The 14,911-nt window shown below is 39.6% G+C and overlaps 2 protein-coding genes across 2 annotated transcripts; both read right to left on the bottom strand.

Annotated features, from left to right (window-relative positions):
- Positions 1-6,340: 6,340 nt before the first annotated feature.
- On the bottom strand, positions 6,341-10,023 carry LOC140365413 (elastase-1-like). The gene is made up of 8 exons (XM_072451825.1): positions 9,923-10,023; positions 8,566-8,666; positions 8,007-8,107; positions 7,791-7,916; positions 7,561-7,697; positions 7,351-7,493; positions 6,970-7,119; positions 6,341-6,429 (listed from the first exon to the last, which is right to left on the bottom strand). Exons 1-8 carry the CDS (start codon positions 9,960-9,962, stop codon positions 6,418-6,420), a joined length of 810 nt encoding a protein of 269 aa, XP_072307926.1. The 5' UTR covers positions 9,963-10,023; the 3' UTR covers positions 6,341-6,417.
- Positions 10,024-10,290: 267 nt separating this feature from the next.
- LOC140365414 (elastase-1-like) lies at positions 10,291-14,018 on the bottom strand. The gene is made up of 8 exons (XM_072451826.1): positions 13,912-14,018; positions 13,465-13,565; positions 13,064-13,164; positions 12,150-12,275; positions 11,939-12,075; positions 11,574-11,716; positions 11,119-11,268; positions 10,291-10,390 (listed from the first exon to the last, which is right to left on the bottom strand). The coding sequence occupies exons 1-8, from the start codon at positions 13,949-13,951 to the stop codon at positions 10,379-10,381; spliced, it is 810 nt and encodes a 269-aa protein (XP_072307927.1). The 5' UTR covers positions 13,952-14,018; the 3' UTR covers positions 10,291-10,378.
- Positions 14,019-14,911: the final 893 nt, after the last annotated feature.

Genomic DNA, 14,911 nt, shown 5'->3' with positions numbered 1-14,911 from the left:
TATTTAGTGCAGATTATAAAGTTCCCTGACACTTTTCCTGATGTGCAATAGCCTTGAGGACTTTTTGTGTGGGGCTGAGGCCGCTGCGTGTGAAAGTAAAGTAACGGAACTCTCCACACGTTAAGAGAATTGACCAGTCAGATCTGCGCATATGTGGATGTGTAATGTGCTTCAACAGTGAGCGAGACACACGTGGGAAGAGGGAGAAAGACGAAAGTTCAGAACTGACCGAAAACCAGTTCATCCTCAGAGTCAATCAAAATTGAAGGGCATGTGTAAGATTATTGAATTAAAAAAATGTAGGCCTGCACCAACAATAAAGGACTGGACCGAAATCATAATGGACATACGGAAAATGGAAAAAATCACATATGGACTGAACTTGGAAATGGACAAATTTGACATAAACTGGACGAAATGGGACTCACATTATGGATCAGGTGCTCTAACCTTGTACTTCATTTTCATTTGGATGCATTAATCTAAAAACGGTCATCTCAAACAATACACACTTTGTATTTTCTCTGGTTCCGCCCACTTTATTTCCTTTTTTCTTTTTTCTTTTTCTCTTTTTTTCTTTTTTCTTTTTTCGTTTTTCTTTTTTCTTCTCTTTCTTTTTATTTATTTATTTTTTCTCTTCTTCTTTCTCTTTTTTTTCTCTTGACAATGTTACTGGACTGTATTTTTATTTACACACAAGTTTTGATTGGTCTATGTTTATTCTTTCAATAAAAAAATAATTAAAAAAAATAAAAATGTAGGCATAGGCTGTTATGTTATTTTATACCTATTTTATTGTGTGCAGTGTCCACAGTTGTGTTGCGGCTCGTCAAAATGTCAAGTGAACATGACTCAAAAGTTCTTTTTTAAACTGTATTCAGATGGAGACGAGTCGTTCAACACAAGTGTGAGCGTGCATGAGTAAAGTGTTTCCTTAGACTTTCTTGGAGACAAAAATAAAATCATCTTGACAGTTTAAACCTGGTCTTGACTGTTTGTAACTACGGCAACTCAGAGCCAACTCTGGTAAGACACGTTGGTGGAACGGAACTGAGGATTTGATAAGCCTGGATTACACAAAGGAGCCAGGCTTTAGCTTAATCTTGCTTCATGGAATACCCCATGATAAGAATAAGATCCTCACTTTGGGTTTCCTTTTCTCTAACACTGAAACCAGCTGGAAAATTGGCCCACATATCCTCGTGAGAAGATGCATTTTTTACTTAGAAAATACATGAATAAAACCTCAGTAACCTTGATATTAAAGGCACAATATGTCACTTTCTGGAGGTGGAAAGTTGCATGCATAACTCCATGGAAATAGAAAACAAAAAGCATGTCAGGTCTTTCTCCATGGAGATATTTAACTTTTATGGCATGACGTGGAATATTACAGCCAAAGGAACAACATTTCCATGGAAACAAGCAGGAGGAGGCTCCCAATGCCAAGTACGAGATCCAAGCCATTTTTATACATTTTTAGTTTAAACTTTAAAACGTCAAATAAAAGATACTTTTCTGAATGATTCACAGAACTGTCAAACAGTCAGGGGCCCTACGCTCTATCAATGTTCCAATATGAAAAAAGTTGGACACCGCTGCGTCTGATCTGAATACTCACTACACAACCCCAGCCCCCCATTCATATTACCAATAAGCAAACCTTTATGTCAATTTAGGCACTGGCAACATAAATACTCTAGTTCTTTTTTTAAACCAAAATGCTGTATTTTTGGAGTAATTCTGTTATAGATTTTCACTGTATTTCTTTCTAATAAAACATTTGCATAAACACAAAATCTCTTGAGTAATTAATGTGTAAAATGCATTTGAACCAGTCACCATCTTTTGCCCAAACCTGATTAATGAGTCGACCGTCGCTTTGTTCTGCCATTCATTACATTAGTGGGTGCTTCATTCCGCCTATAATTAGTTATGAAATATTCAGCAGCCTTTAAAAGGGAGAATTCATGATTGAGTGGCAGCAAGGAGAGGAGGAGGTCGATAGTTAATTATCTTTGAAGACATTGTTTTTTTTATTCTGCTAGTGGATGCCAAAAACAACAAAGGCAATTAATACAGGACATCTGAAGGTAATTATGATAAAAGGAGGCTTTTCTTGTAGAGCACAGTCAAAAGGGCAGGCACACATTAGGGCAATTCTCAACGTGTCCACCAGGCGTCGCTGTGTTTCTGCCTGATAAATAACCCAGGGTTATCATGAGCTTGACTAACGCGTCATGTAAACAAGGGGGGCATTAAAGTATAGTAAGGGATCATCTCAAAATGGTTTGAAGCTGAAAAGACTTTACTTTTTTAGTCTCTCTCTGGACCCCCTCCCCCCCAAAGACTTAAGTCTGGCTTCACATAAAATTGTACGCGTTGATAAAACGATAGTAGCTTGACCCTGCTCACCTCTAGTGAACATCCCTGAACATCCTTTGGTAAGTTTATATTTAGAAGTTATGAACTCTCCAAATAATGTCACCTGTCGCGCATGTTTGTTTACTTAAACCACATGGTCCAGGGGCCCTAGGGGCCCTACGGCACATCCCATTCAACCCAAACTGTGAGATGACCACATTGAGTCTCAAGAGGATGAAGAGTGAGAAACTCATGTTTCTTGTCAAAACCTGTAATTGTCAGTTGCCTGAGTTTAGACCTTAGACATGAATAGACATGTCAGAATGACAGAAGCAGAACACGCGCTTTCGTCTCAGTGAGAATCTCACGTCTTCTGTGATTGGCCGAAACCTCATGCGGGTTTGTGTTGGTCCTTCTTCCGGTCTGTGCGTAGCACGTTACTAGAGCCAAATCTCTTGATCATTTGCTGCGCCGCGTCTTGCAGCAAAAAAGCTTTTCCAACTTTTCTGCACCAGCCGCGTTGGCGACGGTGACGCCCCGCCCCGCTCCCTGCTCCCCCGCACGCACCCGCCACGCTCCGCGCACGCACCCGCCGCCTAATGTTGGCCTAATGCTCGTTGCTGAGAGTTTTTTAGCATTTCAAAACAATTACTGCCACAACGATGTATTGAAGCTTCAAAGCAACAAAAAGACGAAATGTCCCTAAGCAACATGGAAAATTAAATAAACACGTAACTGACCGGTTCCTGGACCCCTCATTAACTGTAAAAGTACAAAGTGGCTTGTTTGAAATACAAACTTACATTTCTGGTGTACCTTGGGGTTTTGACACTGTAAAAATAACTCCAAAGGTGTAAATGTGTTGTCAAAAAAAAAAAATAGCAGTAACTCTAACCAGGAAGTTGACAGATCCTCACCTCCTTCTGCCACTGTGTTCATGTGCAAGACACTTTACTTGCGGCCAGGGTTATCCATGGGTTTAAGAGAGATACAAATGAGCATTCTGTATTCATGGTCAAAAGTACTTGCCAACAGCAGGAAACTTAAAATTAAGAAAGCACATTTTGGACTTCTTTGTAAAAGATGTATAATTTATAACTAATCTATTTCAAGTCATTACACGGTATGCTACAGTATGATTTGTAAATATTTTCAGGTGCTGTTTTCAGATATTTTCAGATTAATTCATTGTTTAAAAAAAAAAAGAAGAAAAAAAAAGAAAAAAAAGATTACTCTTGACAAATGAACCTTTCAAATGTTTCCCATAAGTCATTATTATAAGTGATTTGTTATTAACATATGCAATTAGATTTGGGAGATGAAGGCATTATATTAATGAATCAGAAATTATAGAATTGTTATGCCAGTGAATTATTTCTAATTATGTTATAGATTCGACTCTCAAATGACCTTTACACAGGAACATTAGGGAAAATGTCAGTACCCGCTTACGATAATGACCAATTAGCTTCATAATTGTAGTGTAATATTTTAACTTCTTGTTTTTACTTCCTTCTTTCCTTTTTGATTTTGTTAAAGTTTTAATCTTTAGTCGTTAAAGAAAAAGAAGGAACCAAAATACCCGTGCCCAAAAAGAAAGAAGGACCTGGTGGACCAGCCAAAGGTGCGACACCGGCCAACTCAAGGTGATCTTTTCTGCAGGGCCATGCATTGATTCAAATTTAAATCCAAAATGATACCCTGCCATAGGATAATGGAGGCTATTTAAGTTTTCAACCAAGAGTAAACGTAAATCTTTTGAAGACTGATGAAGTTTACAGCTGAGTGAAATCCTCTTTTATACAATACTAAATCTACAGCTTGGATTTTGCTCCTTCTATTTATTTTGGTTTAGTCAACAAACCCATGCACTTTTAGTCATCACTGCAATACTTTTTTATTTTATTTGAAATATAACTTCCTGAGCGAGGTGAATAATTTAAGAGACTGTGAACTGATAATATGTAGGTAAATGTAATGCTGTGCAAAACCAAGGTTGGCTGACTTCACTCTCTGCCCATTCAGCCACTCCCCTTGAAGATGTGTTGGCTTGGATAGAGACACAGTGTAGAGTAAGTGTTAGTGGCGTCCCTTGGGTGCTGTGTGTGTCAGAGGTGGGTGCAGTATTAAGCAACGCTGGCCTTCAGATAGCAGCAGTTTCCATTTATCGCAAACCAAATGTCTTCAATCTCATGCTTATCTCTAGTCAGTTCCATAACTCAGCACTGACATCTGTGCCTGTTTTTACAGGATATTTGGGGATTTTTTGTCTGTTACTTAATTTATCTCACAGACACATATTCCCCTATCTTTTTTTTAATAACTATATCTTAGTGTGACTATTGTGTAAGGCTGGTTCATTCCACTATTACTATTGTGTCAAACTGTAATTGTAGCAGACCCATTTGTAAGGTTTATATTGTTAAAAGCAAATTGTTAGTTCTTGATAATTTATAAAACAATTGTTATTGAAGTCTTTGCAGCGTATTGAAAGTGTGGCTCTTCATGTAGTTTTTTGGTATGATAAAGTATGCAAAGACTCCTGATACTTGGTGATGGGCCAGATGCGTAAAAGCTAGTGTCATGGAGATACAGAACAATTGAGTACAGAGATGGTTAATATAGACTGAGAATAGTTTAGGCCCCAGAACAAACCTACGTGGAACAATATGAGGAACAGGCTTTTGAAATTACAAGGGCAAATTTTACTTATTGTGTTCAGACAGAAAAATACTTGGTGAACCAGGATTTTGAACAGTTAATTTCAATGTCAGCAAGTTTGTTGTCTGAATTGTCATCTTGAACGATCATCTGTACTGAATCTCTTTCCTATACATCATTAGCTATAGATGAATACATCTCTTCCCCAAATAAAGGCCCGATTCACGTTGTGTAAAAGTGCGGATCTTCACCTCTCGTTCCATTCATTCTTTGTGGGAACTAGCTGAGTCTTGCACAAATAAATCAAAATTAAAAAGATCTGACAGCAGAGAGCGAGTTACAGATGGATAATAAATGGCAGCATGTTAAGACTTTTACCTACAATTTTAGTACGTCACCGTTTGTCTAAAACAGTGTCCAGATGACTACAACTGAAGCTACAATGGATCACTCCGGAACAAATGAGGGATTAAAACGTATTAACTTAAATTGATGCATGCAACAACTTAAACTTAAGACAAATTGAGGCAAGGAAGTAAAGTTGAGTGTTTTTGTGAACAGGTTAGTTCAGATTGTGGTGTTAACATTAGCTTGGAGACATAAACACAGATATCTCCAAATATTTACCTGGTACGTAAAGGTCTTAAACTTGCTGCCTGAGATTATCCACCCGTAACTTGCTCTCCGCTTTGTGTTCATTAATTATTGATTTATTTTAGTGAAACTCGGCTAATTCCCCAGGAGGAATGAATGGAACAGGTAGTGGAGCTCAGCCTTTTTAAGGCAAGTGGAACTAGCCGGTCAGTTTTGTAAAAAGGGCTTATTGCCCGATTTTGCCTGATTGTCACACCACAAAACCAGAAGTAGTTAAAAAAAATAATAACGGTGTAACTCGTCCATAGCTCTCACAAACCCTATTGACCATTAATATTCACAAGCTTTCATATTCGGGCACGTGCATGAGTTCTAGAACAGCTTTTTTTCAGTTGACAAAGTGAAACTGGAGTGGATGACCCAAGCACTGCCAGTCAGAGCGCTGCTCTCTTACTTCCAGGCTGTCAAGAAATAAAATACTTTCAGCTTTATTATTAACAGTGCACAGTCTCATTTTGTCACAAAGTGCTGCTTTTACAAAATTATCTTCGGTGGAAAACACAGAATGTTTTAATTTACAATAAAAAGCTACCCGAGCTGTAAGTGCACTTTGCACTTGTAGCCGTAATCATAAATTGTATTTTTTCTTTGTGCAATAATTTTCTTTATCATTTGTCAGTAGTATATATTATAAACTCTTGCTTTAAATAAACAGAAGACATTGTAATTGTACAAATGGTTTTATTCAGATGGAGTTTGACAGAACATGTTTGGTGATGATCTACATGGCTCTTCGGCTTAGCCCATAATCTGTAGAAAAGAGGGAAAAAAATAAATTTTTTTGAGGATTTTTATCCATCCATCCATCCATTTTCTACCGCTTGTTCCCTTTCGGGGTCGCGGGTGACTGGAGCCTATCCCAGTGACTTCGGGCCTTAGGCGGGGTACATCCTGGACAGTGGCCAACTTGTAAGAGGATTTTTATCCATCTATTATTATTATGTTTTTTTAATGAGTAACACCCGATCATGTCTTTAGAACATTTTCTTTTTCAAAATGAAATTGTTTAGTACAAGTACGTTCATCCTGTCAAATTTTTTTAATTTTTTTTACAAAATTACTCCCCCCAAAATTGTTCCACACTTACAGTATATTATAGTGGATTTCTTTCAGAGATTCATTAACTTTTTTAGTTATTAACTTTTTTTTACCTCTTGGCCCCTGCGCTGTGACTGGCCGAGTTTGTAACAGCTAAACCTTCTACTCAGTGGGTGCACACTTTACTCAGTGTTCCACAATCAAATGTTTGACATATTCTTTACTTGTTTACATCCTCCTCGTGACACTTACGCCGTTCATCCAGCTGATGTAGGCAGAAGCTCTGGTGAAGACAGTGGGCTTCCTGTAGGCGTTGCAGCCGGAGGAGGACACAAAGCTGGTCACACCGTGGACAACCCATTGACCACCAACACTGCAGTTCAGAGGGCCGCCAGAGTCACCCTAAAAAAAAAGAATAAGACAAAAATATTTTAGCAAAACATGAATGCATAAACACACCTGTGTAAGATGTAGTCAGGCTCAAGGGCTTTTGTTTATAAGGACATTTTTCATTCATAAAAGCTCCTATTTTACATATTGGTCGGGGGTATGGTGTTAGCAGCCACATTTATTTTATTGTAGCCTGTTTGTGGACTGGGTTCTGTCAACATGCATTTCTTTTCTAATGTGTACCTGGCATCCAGAATCGTTGCCACCTCCAGCACAGACCATGGTGGTCTTGACGGTGCTGCCCCACCAGCCATAGCTGGAGCAGGTCTGGTGATCCACCACAGGAAGGTAGGCCTGTTTGAGCTGGGCAGAGAGCTGACCGCCAGCTACATACAGGGGCAAATGTTACAGAAAGCCTTTTGTCACTATTCCTTATGATGATGCATGTCTTACTCTGGGTGCGTCCCCATCCGGTGATGTAGCAGGGGTTGTTGTTAGGCAGGACCTGGTTAGAGGGTGGCAGGGCTCCCAGCTGCACGTTGTTGTTGAGGGTGGCTTCAGACGACAGGCGCAGCAGGGCGATGTCATAACTTCACAAAGACACACATGTTTTACTCTTACAAACTACATCCGTCTCCCTCACTAGACTATCAGGATCAGATGAACAGGATCAAACCACTGACCCTCCGGCGACACTGTTGGAGTTCCAGTTGGGGTGGATGTAGACGCGGCTCACGCTCATGTACTGCTCGGTGCCCTCGTGGCTGTTGATGTTGTGGTCTCCCAGAACCACACGCCAAGTCCTGGAGCTGAACACACACACATGTCTATTCCTCAACTGTGTGCCCATATAAATGATGCTTCACGACATGATTGTGAAACGGTGATTATGAACGTACCTGTCGACACAGTGGGCGGCGGTCATGACCCATCCTCTCCTGATCAGGGTGCCTCCGCAAGTGTGGTAGAAGCTGGATCCACTCTGGTATTGAAGCGAGATCTAGGGAAATGGAACGACACTCATCATAAGGTAATGTGAAGTGATTTCCAAATGGGGAACTAAAAAGAGTGAAAAGTAATAGCAAAATTGTAGTGGGGCTTGAAATGCAATAGCAGCTGTATTCATAGTAGTGAGAATTTCAACGCCATAGCAATAAAGCACAAATGTTATTGGATTCATAATTTTTCAATCAACGACATGCGTGTTTGCACTTTTAATACTAAAAAAATATTGGGGAAATGTCTTTATGGCAGTTTCTGTTTTATGTTAATATGTATAAAAATGCTTTAACCCTTATTCAGGCTAAAATATCTGTATTTTTACAGTTACAAAACAAACCGAAGAATTCTCAGCTGCTCACCACCTTAATAATATGGGTTGTGTACTATTTCGAAAGTTGTGAATGCAACCTAGTAGTAACAAGGGGTTTGAAATGAAGGTTTTGCAAATGTGTTTACCTGCCAGGGCCAAGAGTTGGGTCTGGCCACCTCTCCTCCAACCACCCTCTCCTCCACGCTCTCCTCCAGATACCTGGGCTGGGGCTCCAGCTCGGCCAGCACTGACAAAGAGGGAAACATGTTCGCACTGTTGCAGGGATGATTGTGTTTTTGGTTGTATTAGTGTAAAGGCATAAAGTAGTCTACACTATCATCGTTCCTCTCGCAATTTTCATGTGTCATACTTTGACATTTGTGATCAAAAAGGGAATGAGATATACAAATTTAAAAATACATATATTTGTGGTCCTGAAAATGTAAAATATTAAAAGAAAGCTTTAACCCACTTATCTTCAAACATCAAACATCAAACATCAAACAAATCAAACATTCTGTAATGAATCAGGTTCAGTTTGTACTCCAAACAAACAAATGAAAATAATGCCCTAAAAAAAAAAATATATATATATATATATATATATATATATATATATATGACTTCTATATGGATTCTGCCTGGACTTTTTAGGTTATTGAAATGAAACGATTTCTCTGTGAAAATAACTTCATGTTGTCAAAACCTAAATGCTCAATCTGCCAGTCCAGACCTCCCAACAGAAACTTCACTCCTTAATATATTTACCAAAGACATTCTAGGGAGGATTTCAAATCTGATTTTCCTCTGGGCAAAGATTGTTTCCACTAATAAGTAAATCAGAGTCTCAGTTTCACAGAGTCAGAGGAGTCCAGGAAATTGTGTTGATTTTAGTCAGGCCTGAGAATAGACTGGAATAATAATGGTATATTATTCTACAAAATCTAACTTCTAGCTTCTAACCTTGTTACAATAGTGTTTCCACACCATTAGTTTCCTAAAAATGTTATTTTCTTTCTTTGTACTCCTCCTACAACTGAGGCTTGAGTGCTTAGAACATTTCTAATTTCACCTAGTCCCTATCCCCTCCCACATCCCTGTACTTCATTGTAAATATCATATCATATGTCACACAGCCACTTTTCAAAAATTAAAATATGTAAATGACAATTCGTTGCTTGTTGCCTATAAAGAGACTTGGTTCTGCTGATTTATTTATTTATTTATTTGTTTGTTTGTTTATTTATTTATAACGATTTTGTTGCCCGTAGGCTTGATTGACAAGAGAGTACAGATTGAAATGGAGGATGAGAGAGAAGGAAGGACATGCAGTAAATTGTCAGAGTCGGGAATCAAACTCATGACACTACGGCTGGCTGCACTTGCACAAACTAGGGTAAATTAAGCTAAATGCATGAGGAAACAACATGATTAAAAGCGTAATATATTTGTAATTTTTTTTTTTTTAAAAGAATGAAATAAGTTGCTTTTCCATTTTCTTACCAAGGGCTGCAAGCGTGGTGAACAGGACAAATCTGAGCATGTCTGTGGTCCGCTGAATGTTCCTCAGTGATGGCTGGTGCCCCCTCACTCTTTTATACAGCCCTATGTGTGTGCGCATGGGGTCCACCTGTGGCACTCTCACGCTTATCACTGCTTCACTATTCTGGGAAAGGCCAGGTCAATAATGTTTCTGTTTTTCCACTTGCATGGATAAAACATACAGATAAAGATACAGAATGTGCTTGTTTGTTCTGCAGTAATTGTGCATGCAATTAAAATACAGATAAGCACAATGAGGATATGCACAATGAATTCTAATATGATTTTATAGTCTTACCCCAGGATAAATAATCCGAGTCTGAATGCACAATGTTAAGAAACTTTATTGGGATAGAGTTTTACAGAGACAGATGGTTTGGTGGTGTCTGGTGTTCCCGTTGGCGTTGACTCTTCCATTTAGCTCATAATCTGAAGAAAGAAGTAAAATGTGGGATTGTGTGATACATTGGATGATAGTTTTTTCTACCCCCCTTTGCGTAACAACCACCATGACTGTGGTTGGATCTATCTATGACAGGCATAATCCAACTGTTACAGAATTTGTCCTTCTCTAACATGATCAGTTTCCTTGGTCAACTCGTCTCACAAAAGTGGTATGTTATGCACTTCTCATTGTAACTCGGTCAGTTTGGCTCCAAGCGGGCCTTCTTAGCTACTATTTAAACCTCTGTGTGTGTTGAGTTGTGTACTTTTTATATTCCACTTGTGAAATATTTAGGCAAGATTATTCCATATAGGGACAAACATGATCATATAAAATAGGCATAAGCATGAACAACATTTCCCCTGGACCAAAATCAATTTGTTGTCAAATTGTAACATTTATATAGTTTTTTTCTACCTTCGAGGCACTCAAAGCGCTTTACACCCAGGAACACAGAGTCAGTATTCAGCTGTGGGTGCTAAGGTCGAACTGCCAATCTGTACCAATGATGTTCATGTCAGGAGCAGGATTCAAACCACTAACCTTCGGATCAAAGGATGGGCACCCAACTGAGCCACAACTGTCCCACAAACTTGTTGGGAGCATGCTTCACCCAATGTGTCACTATATGTTATAACCTATAGCCTAATACTTTACATATTTTTAGTTTGAAGCTATAGTGAGCTCCATGTGGGGTTTTGAGAACACTTACGCCGTTCATCCAGCTGATGTAGGCAGAAGCTCTGGTGAAGACAGTGGGCTTCCTGTTGGCATTGCAGCCGGAGGAGGACACAAAGCTGGTCACACCGTGGACAACCCATTTACCACCAACACTGCAGTTCAGAGGGCCGCCAGAGTCACCCTAAAGGACCAAAGTAGCACACAAATACATTTATTCCACAACACAATCTCAAGCCTGCTTCTCATGGTCCCTCTGTGTTCACGACGGCCTCTTTAGCAGAACATGAGTGCACTAAACTAGACACTTTGTGTGGTTCAAGAAACAGCCTGGCGCACAATGCCTCTGCTGATGCTGCAAGAACCTAGTGTGAAAGTGCACTGCTCCTGAGGATATGCCCCAGTGGACCAGCGGCATTTAGGAACTGTAGTCACACTTGTTACACAATATATTATACTTCCGACCTGCATATTTTCCCCCACATGTACCTGGCATCCAGAATCACTGCCACCTCCGGCACAGACCATGGTGTTCTTGACGGTGCTGCCCCACCAGCCATAGCTGGAGCAGGTCTTGTGATCCACCACGGGGAGATAGGCTTGTTTGAGCTGGGCAGAGAGCTGACCACCAGCTGGACACAGAGTCAAATGTTGTAACCAGAACATTCAATTAGGGTGGGTTCAGTTCCAAAAACATTGTTCCAAAAAATATACATTAGCTACCGTATATATAATAAAATAATACACTATCTGTTGGCTTTTTAGTGATCTGACAGATTTTTTCTAAGATTTTTTCAAAGTTCAAAGTAAATAGTTCCCTCTACTGACTGACTATCACATGAAAGGTGTCTCACTCTGGGTGCGTCCCCATCCGGAGATGTAGCAGGGGTTGTTGTGAGGCAGGACCTGGTCAGAGGGTGGCAGGGCTCCCAGCTGCACGTAGTTGTTGAGGGAAGCCTCAGACGACAGGCGCAGCAGGGCGATGTCATAACTTCAGGCAACATCACAAAGATACATGTTATAAAGATATCTCACTGTGTCTGAACAGGATCAAGCCACACTGACCCTCCGGCGACACTGTTGGAGTTCCATCTGGGGTGCACGTATACGGTGCGCACGCTCATGTACTGCTCACGGCCCTCTTGACTGTTGATGTTGTGGTCTCCCAGAACCACACGCCAAGTCCTGGATCTGAACACAAGTTTATTGTTCAATTTGTACAAATATTTCTACTGTAAAAATGCAAAAAGGCAATTTTATTTGTAGAGCAAAATTTGTAAAACAAATCCCGTGGTCATGGAAAAGACGTCAGTGTGTTTGTCAGGGTCAAATCATTGGCATCAAGCACAGAAAACATCGAAGGAGAAGCAGAAACGAATCTACTACAGATCTGAACCCCAGTGAGAGTGTTTGGGACGAGCTGGAGAAGGCTTTGTGCAGTGGTCACTCTCTCCCATCATCAATACAAGGTCTATCTGTGAAAAATAATGCAACACTGGATGGAAATAAATATTTTGATATTGCAGAAGCTTACTGAAAGATGCCACAGCGACTGTGCGCTGTAATCAAAGCTAAATGTGGTCCTATGAAATGTTTGAGTGTGTGCCTCTTTTAAAAATTTGATGAGCACACAAATATAGTTTTTAAATTATATTTTCTAGGCTACAAAAAGCTTGTGCAGAGACCCAGGAACCACAGGGCTAGTCAGTAGCAGCATTCTGAGATCAGTTATCGTGTGTTTAGCTGGAGAAAGTTGGACGCAATGACCCATGGCCCATATTCACCAATTGTCAGTGAAATATAGATCTGAGTGTCATCTGCATAGCTGTGGGAGCATATGTCATTGCTGCATAATACATGGCCAAACAACAGCATGTAGAGATTGAACAGTAGGGGTCCCAGCATCGACCCCTGGAGAACCCCCAAAGATCAAGGCCATGTAAGATCATGTAAAACACAGGAGATTATTGCTGTGATACCTGTCGACACAGTGGGCAGCAGTCATGACCCATCCTCTCCTGATCAGGGTGCCTCCGCAAGTGTGGTAGAAGCTGGACCCACTCTTGTACTGAAGTGAGATCTATGGAAACCAAATACAAATCTGTTTTGTTATTTCTGTCATGTCTTAAATGTATTTTTGTCCTGTTGTGTGAAGCACTTTAGATTTCCTTGTGCTTTATAAACTTGCCTTGCCTTGTTATTGTGTAAACCAACATTGTGGCAATAGTAGTAGTGATTATTTAAAAGTAATAGTCTGCATTTGTAGTAGTTGTAGTATTGATTTAAAAACTATACATGTTTAATTTTTACAAACATATATTCCTTCATGTTTGCATGACAAGTGTAAGTTAAATGTGTGAACTGCGCATGTTTAATGTACCTGCCAGGGCCAAGAGTGTGGTTTGGCCACCTCTCCCCCAACCACCCTCTCCTCCACACTGTCCTCCAGATACCTGGGCTGGGGCTCCAGCTCGGCCAGCACTGACGGAGAGGAGCAAACATGGCATAAGTATATGTTCTGTTTAAGATTAAGTTTCACACCACATGCTGGACGATTACAGAAAACAAAGATGTCCATTGTTCCTCACATCACGGACTTTGGCGCAAAATCCATTTCAGTATCAGAATATCTTGAAAACTGAACAGATTTGTGCCTTGCAAAGCAGAAAACAAATAGTACTATCTCACACTAACATCTGGACCGATTTTTTTTTTTTTTTTTTACAATGAATGGGAGTGCAATTCAATTTAAACTGAAGGATTAAAGAGCTTTTACTTATAAACAACCAATTGATGAATTCACTAACTACAGGTTAAATTTCCTTACCCAGGGCTGCGAGCGTGGTCAACAGGACAAACTTGAGCATGTCTGTGGTCAATGGTCAGCTGAATGTTCCTCAGTGGTGGCTGCTTTTCCCTCTCTCTTTATATACCAGACTATTGTGTGTATGTACATAATGTTTGTAGGGTCCACCTGCTGCTCTCCCACACTTATCACTGTTATCTGGGTCTGGGAAAGGCTGAGTCAAGCAAATGTATATGATTCGTACTGTATGTACTTCTACTGTATGTTGTGCGTTATCCATGGGTTTCTGAATGATGAGAATCTAGGACCGTTCCCCCATCGATAAACATTTCAAAACTAATATTAAATCTACTGAATGAGGAAAAGGTCTTAAAAGTTTTGCATTTAACAGGAAGCTGAAACCCATAAATGACAAATATATTTAGTTCACAAAGGAAGAGAAACATTCTATATGGTTTGCTTTCAGAGGCTATGATGATGATGTCCTTGTTTTTGTTGCAGGAAGGCGCAATTTCTTTATTGGTTAAGCAAATTTTATTTTACACATGGTAAAAATATCCAATTGAGTAGTGTTTCCTTGTAAATGTAGGGAAATAATGTGCGTAATATAAATCAGAATCAGAATAAAGTTCAGAATCAGAATAAAGTTTATTGCCATTTGTCAATGAGCATAACTCACGGACATAAGAACTTCTCCTGGCGTTTCGGTGCAACACAAACATCAATAGATAGAAATAAGAATTTAATTAACCTGAATGTCTGTAGAAAGTTAATACAGAAATAATACAGAACAGCAGTGCTCAGAAGTGACTTTTTTCATAAAAGAAGCACATGGCACAGCCATATTTCTGTACTTTCTTGACTGTAAAGACTACGTAAATGTTCAGATTGCTTCAAACTTTCATAATTGTATCTCCAACTACACTCCATTAACAGTATTGGAAAGTATTTGTGTTTTTCTTATTTTGAGTAAACACACAGATCTTGAGACAAACACATTCATAATTGGAACAGAAGGCTT

Source organism: Eucyclogobius newberryi, unplaced genomic scaffold, assembly GCF_026437365.1.
Source record: "Eucyclogobius newberryi isolate DKJ021-1_F unplaced genomic scaffold, fEucNew1.0.hap1 SCAF_19, whole genome shotgun sequence".
Classification (NCBI taxonomy): Eukaryota; Metazoa; Chordata; class Actinopteri; order Gobiiformes; family Gobiidae; genus Eucyclogobius; species Eucyclogobius newberryi.
The sequence above is the reverse complement of the archived record's forward strand: the minus strand, read 5'-3'. Positions and strand labels throughout refer to the sequence as shown.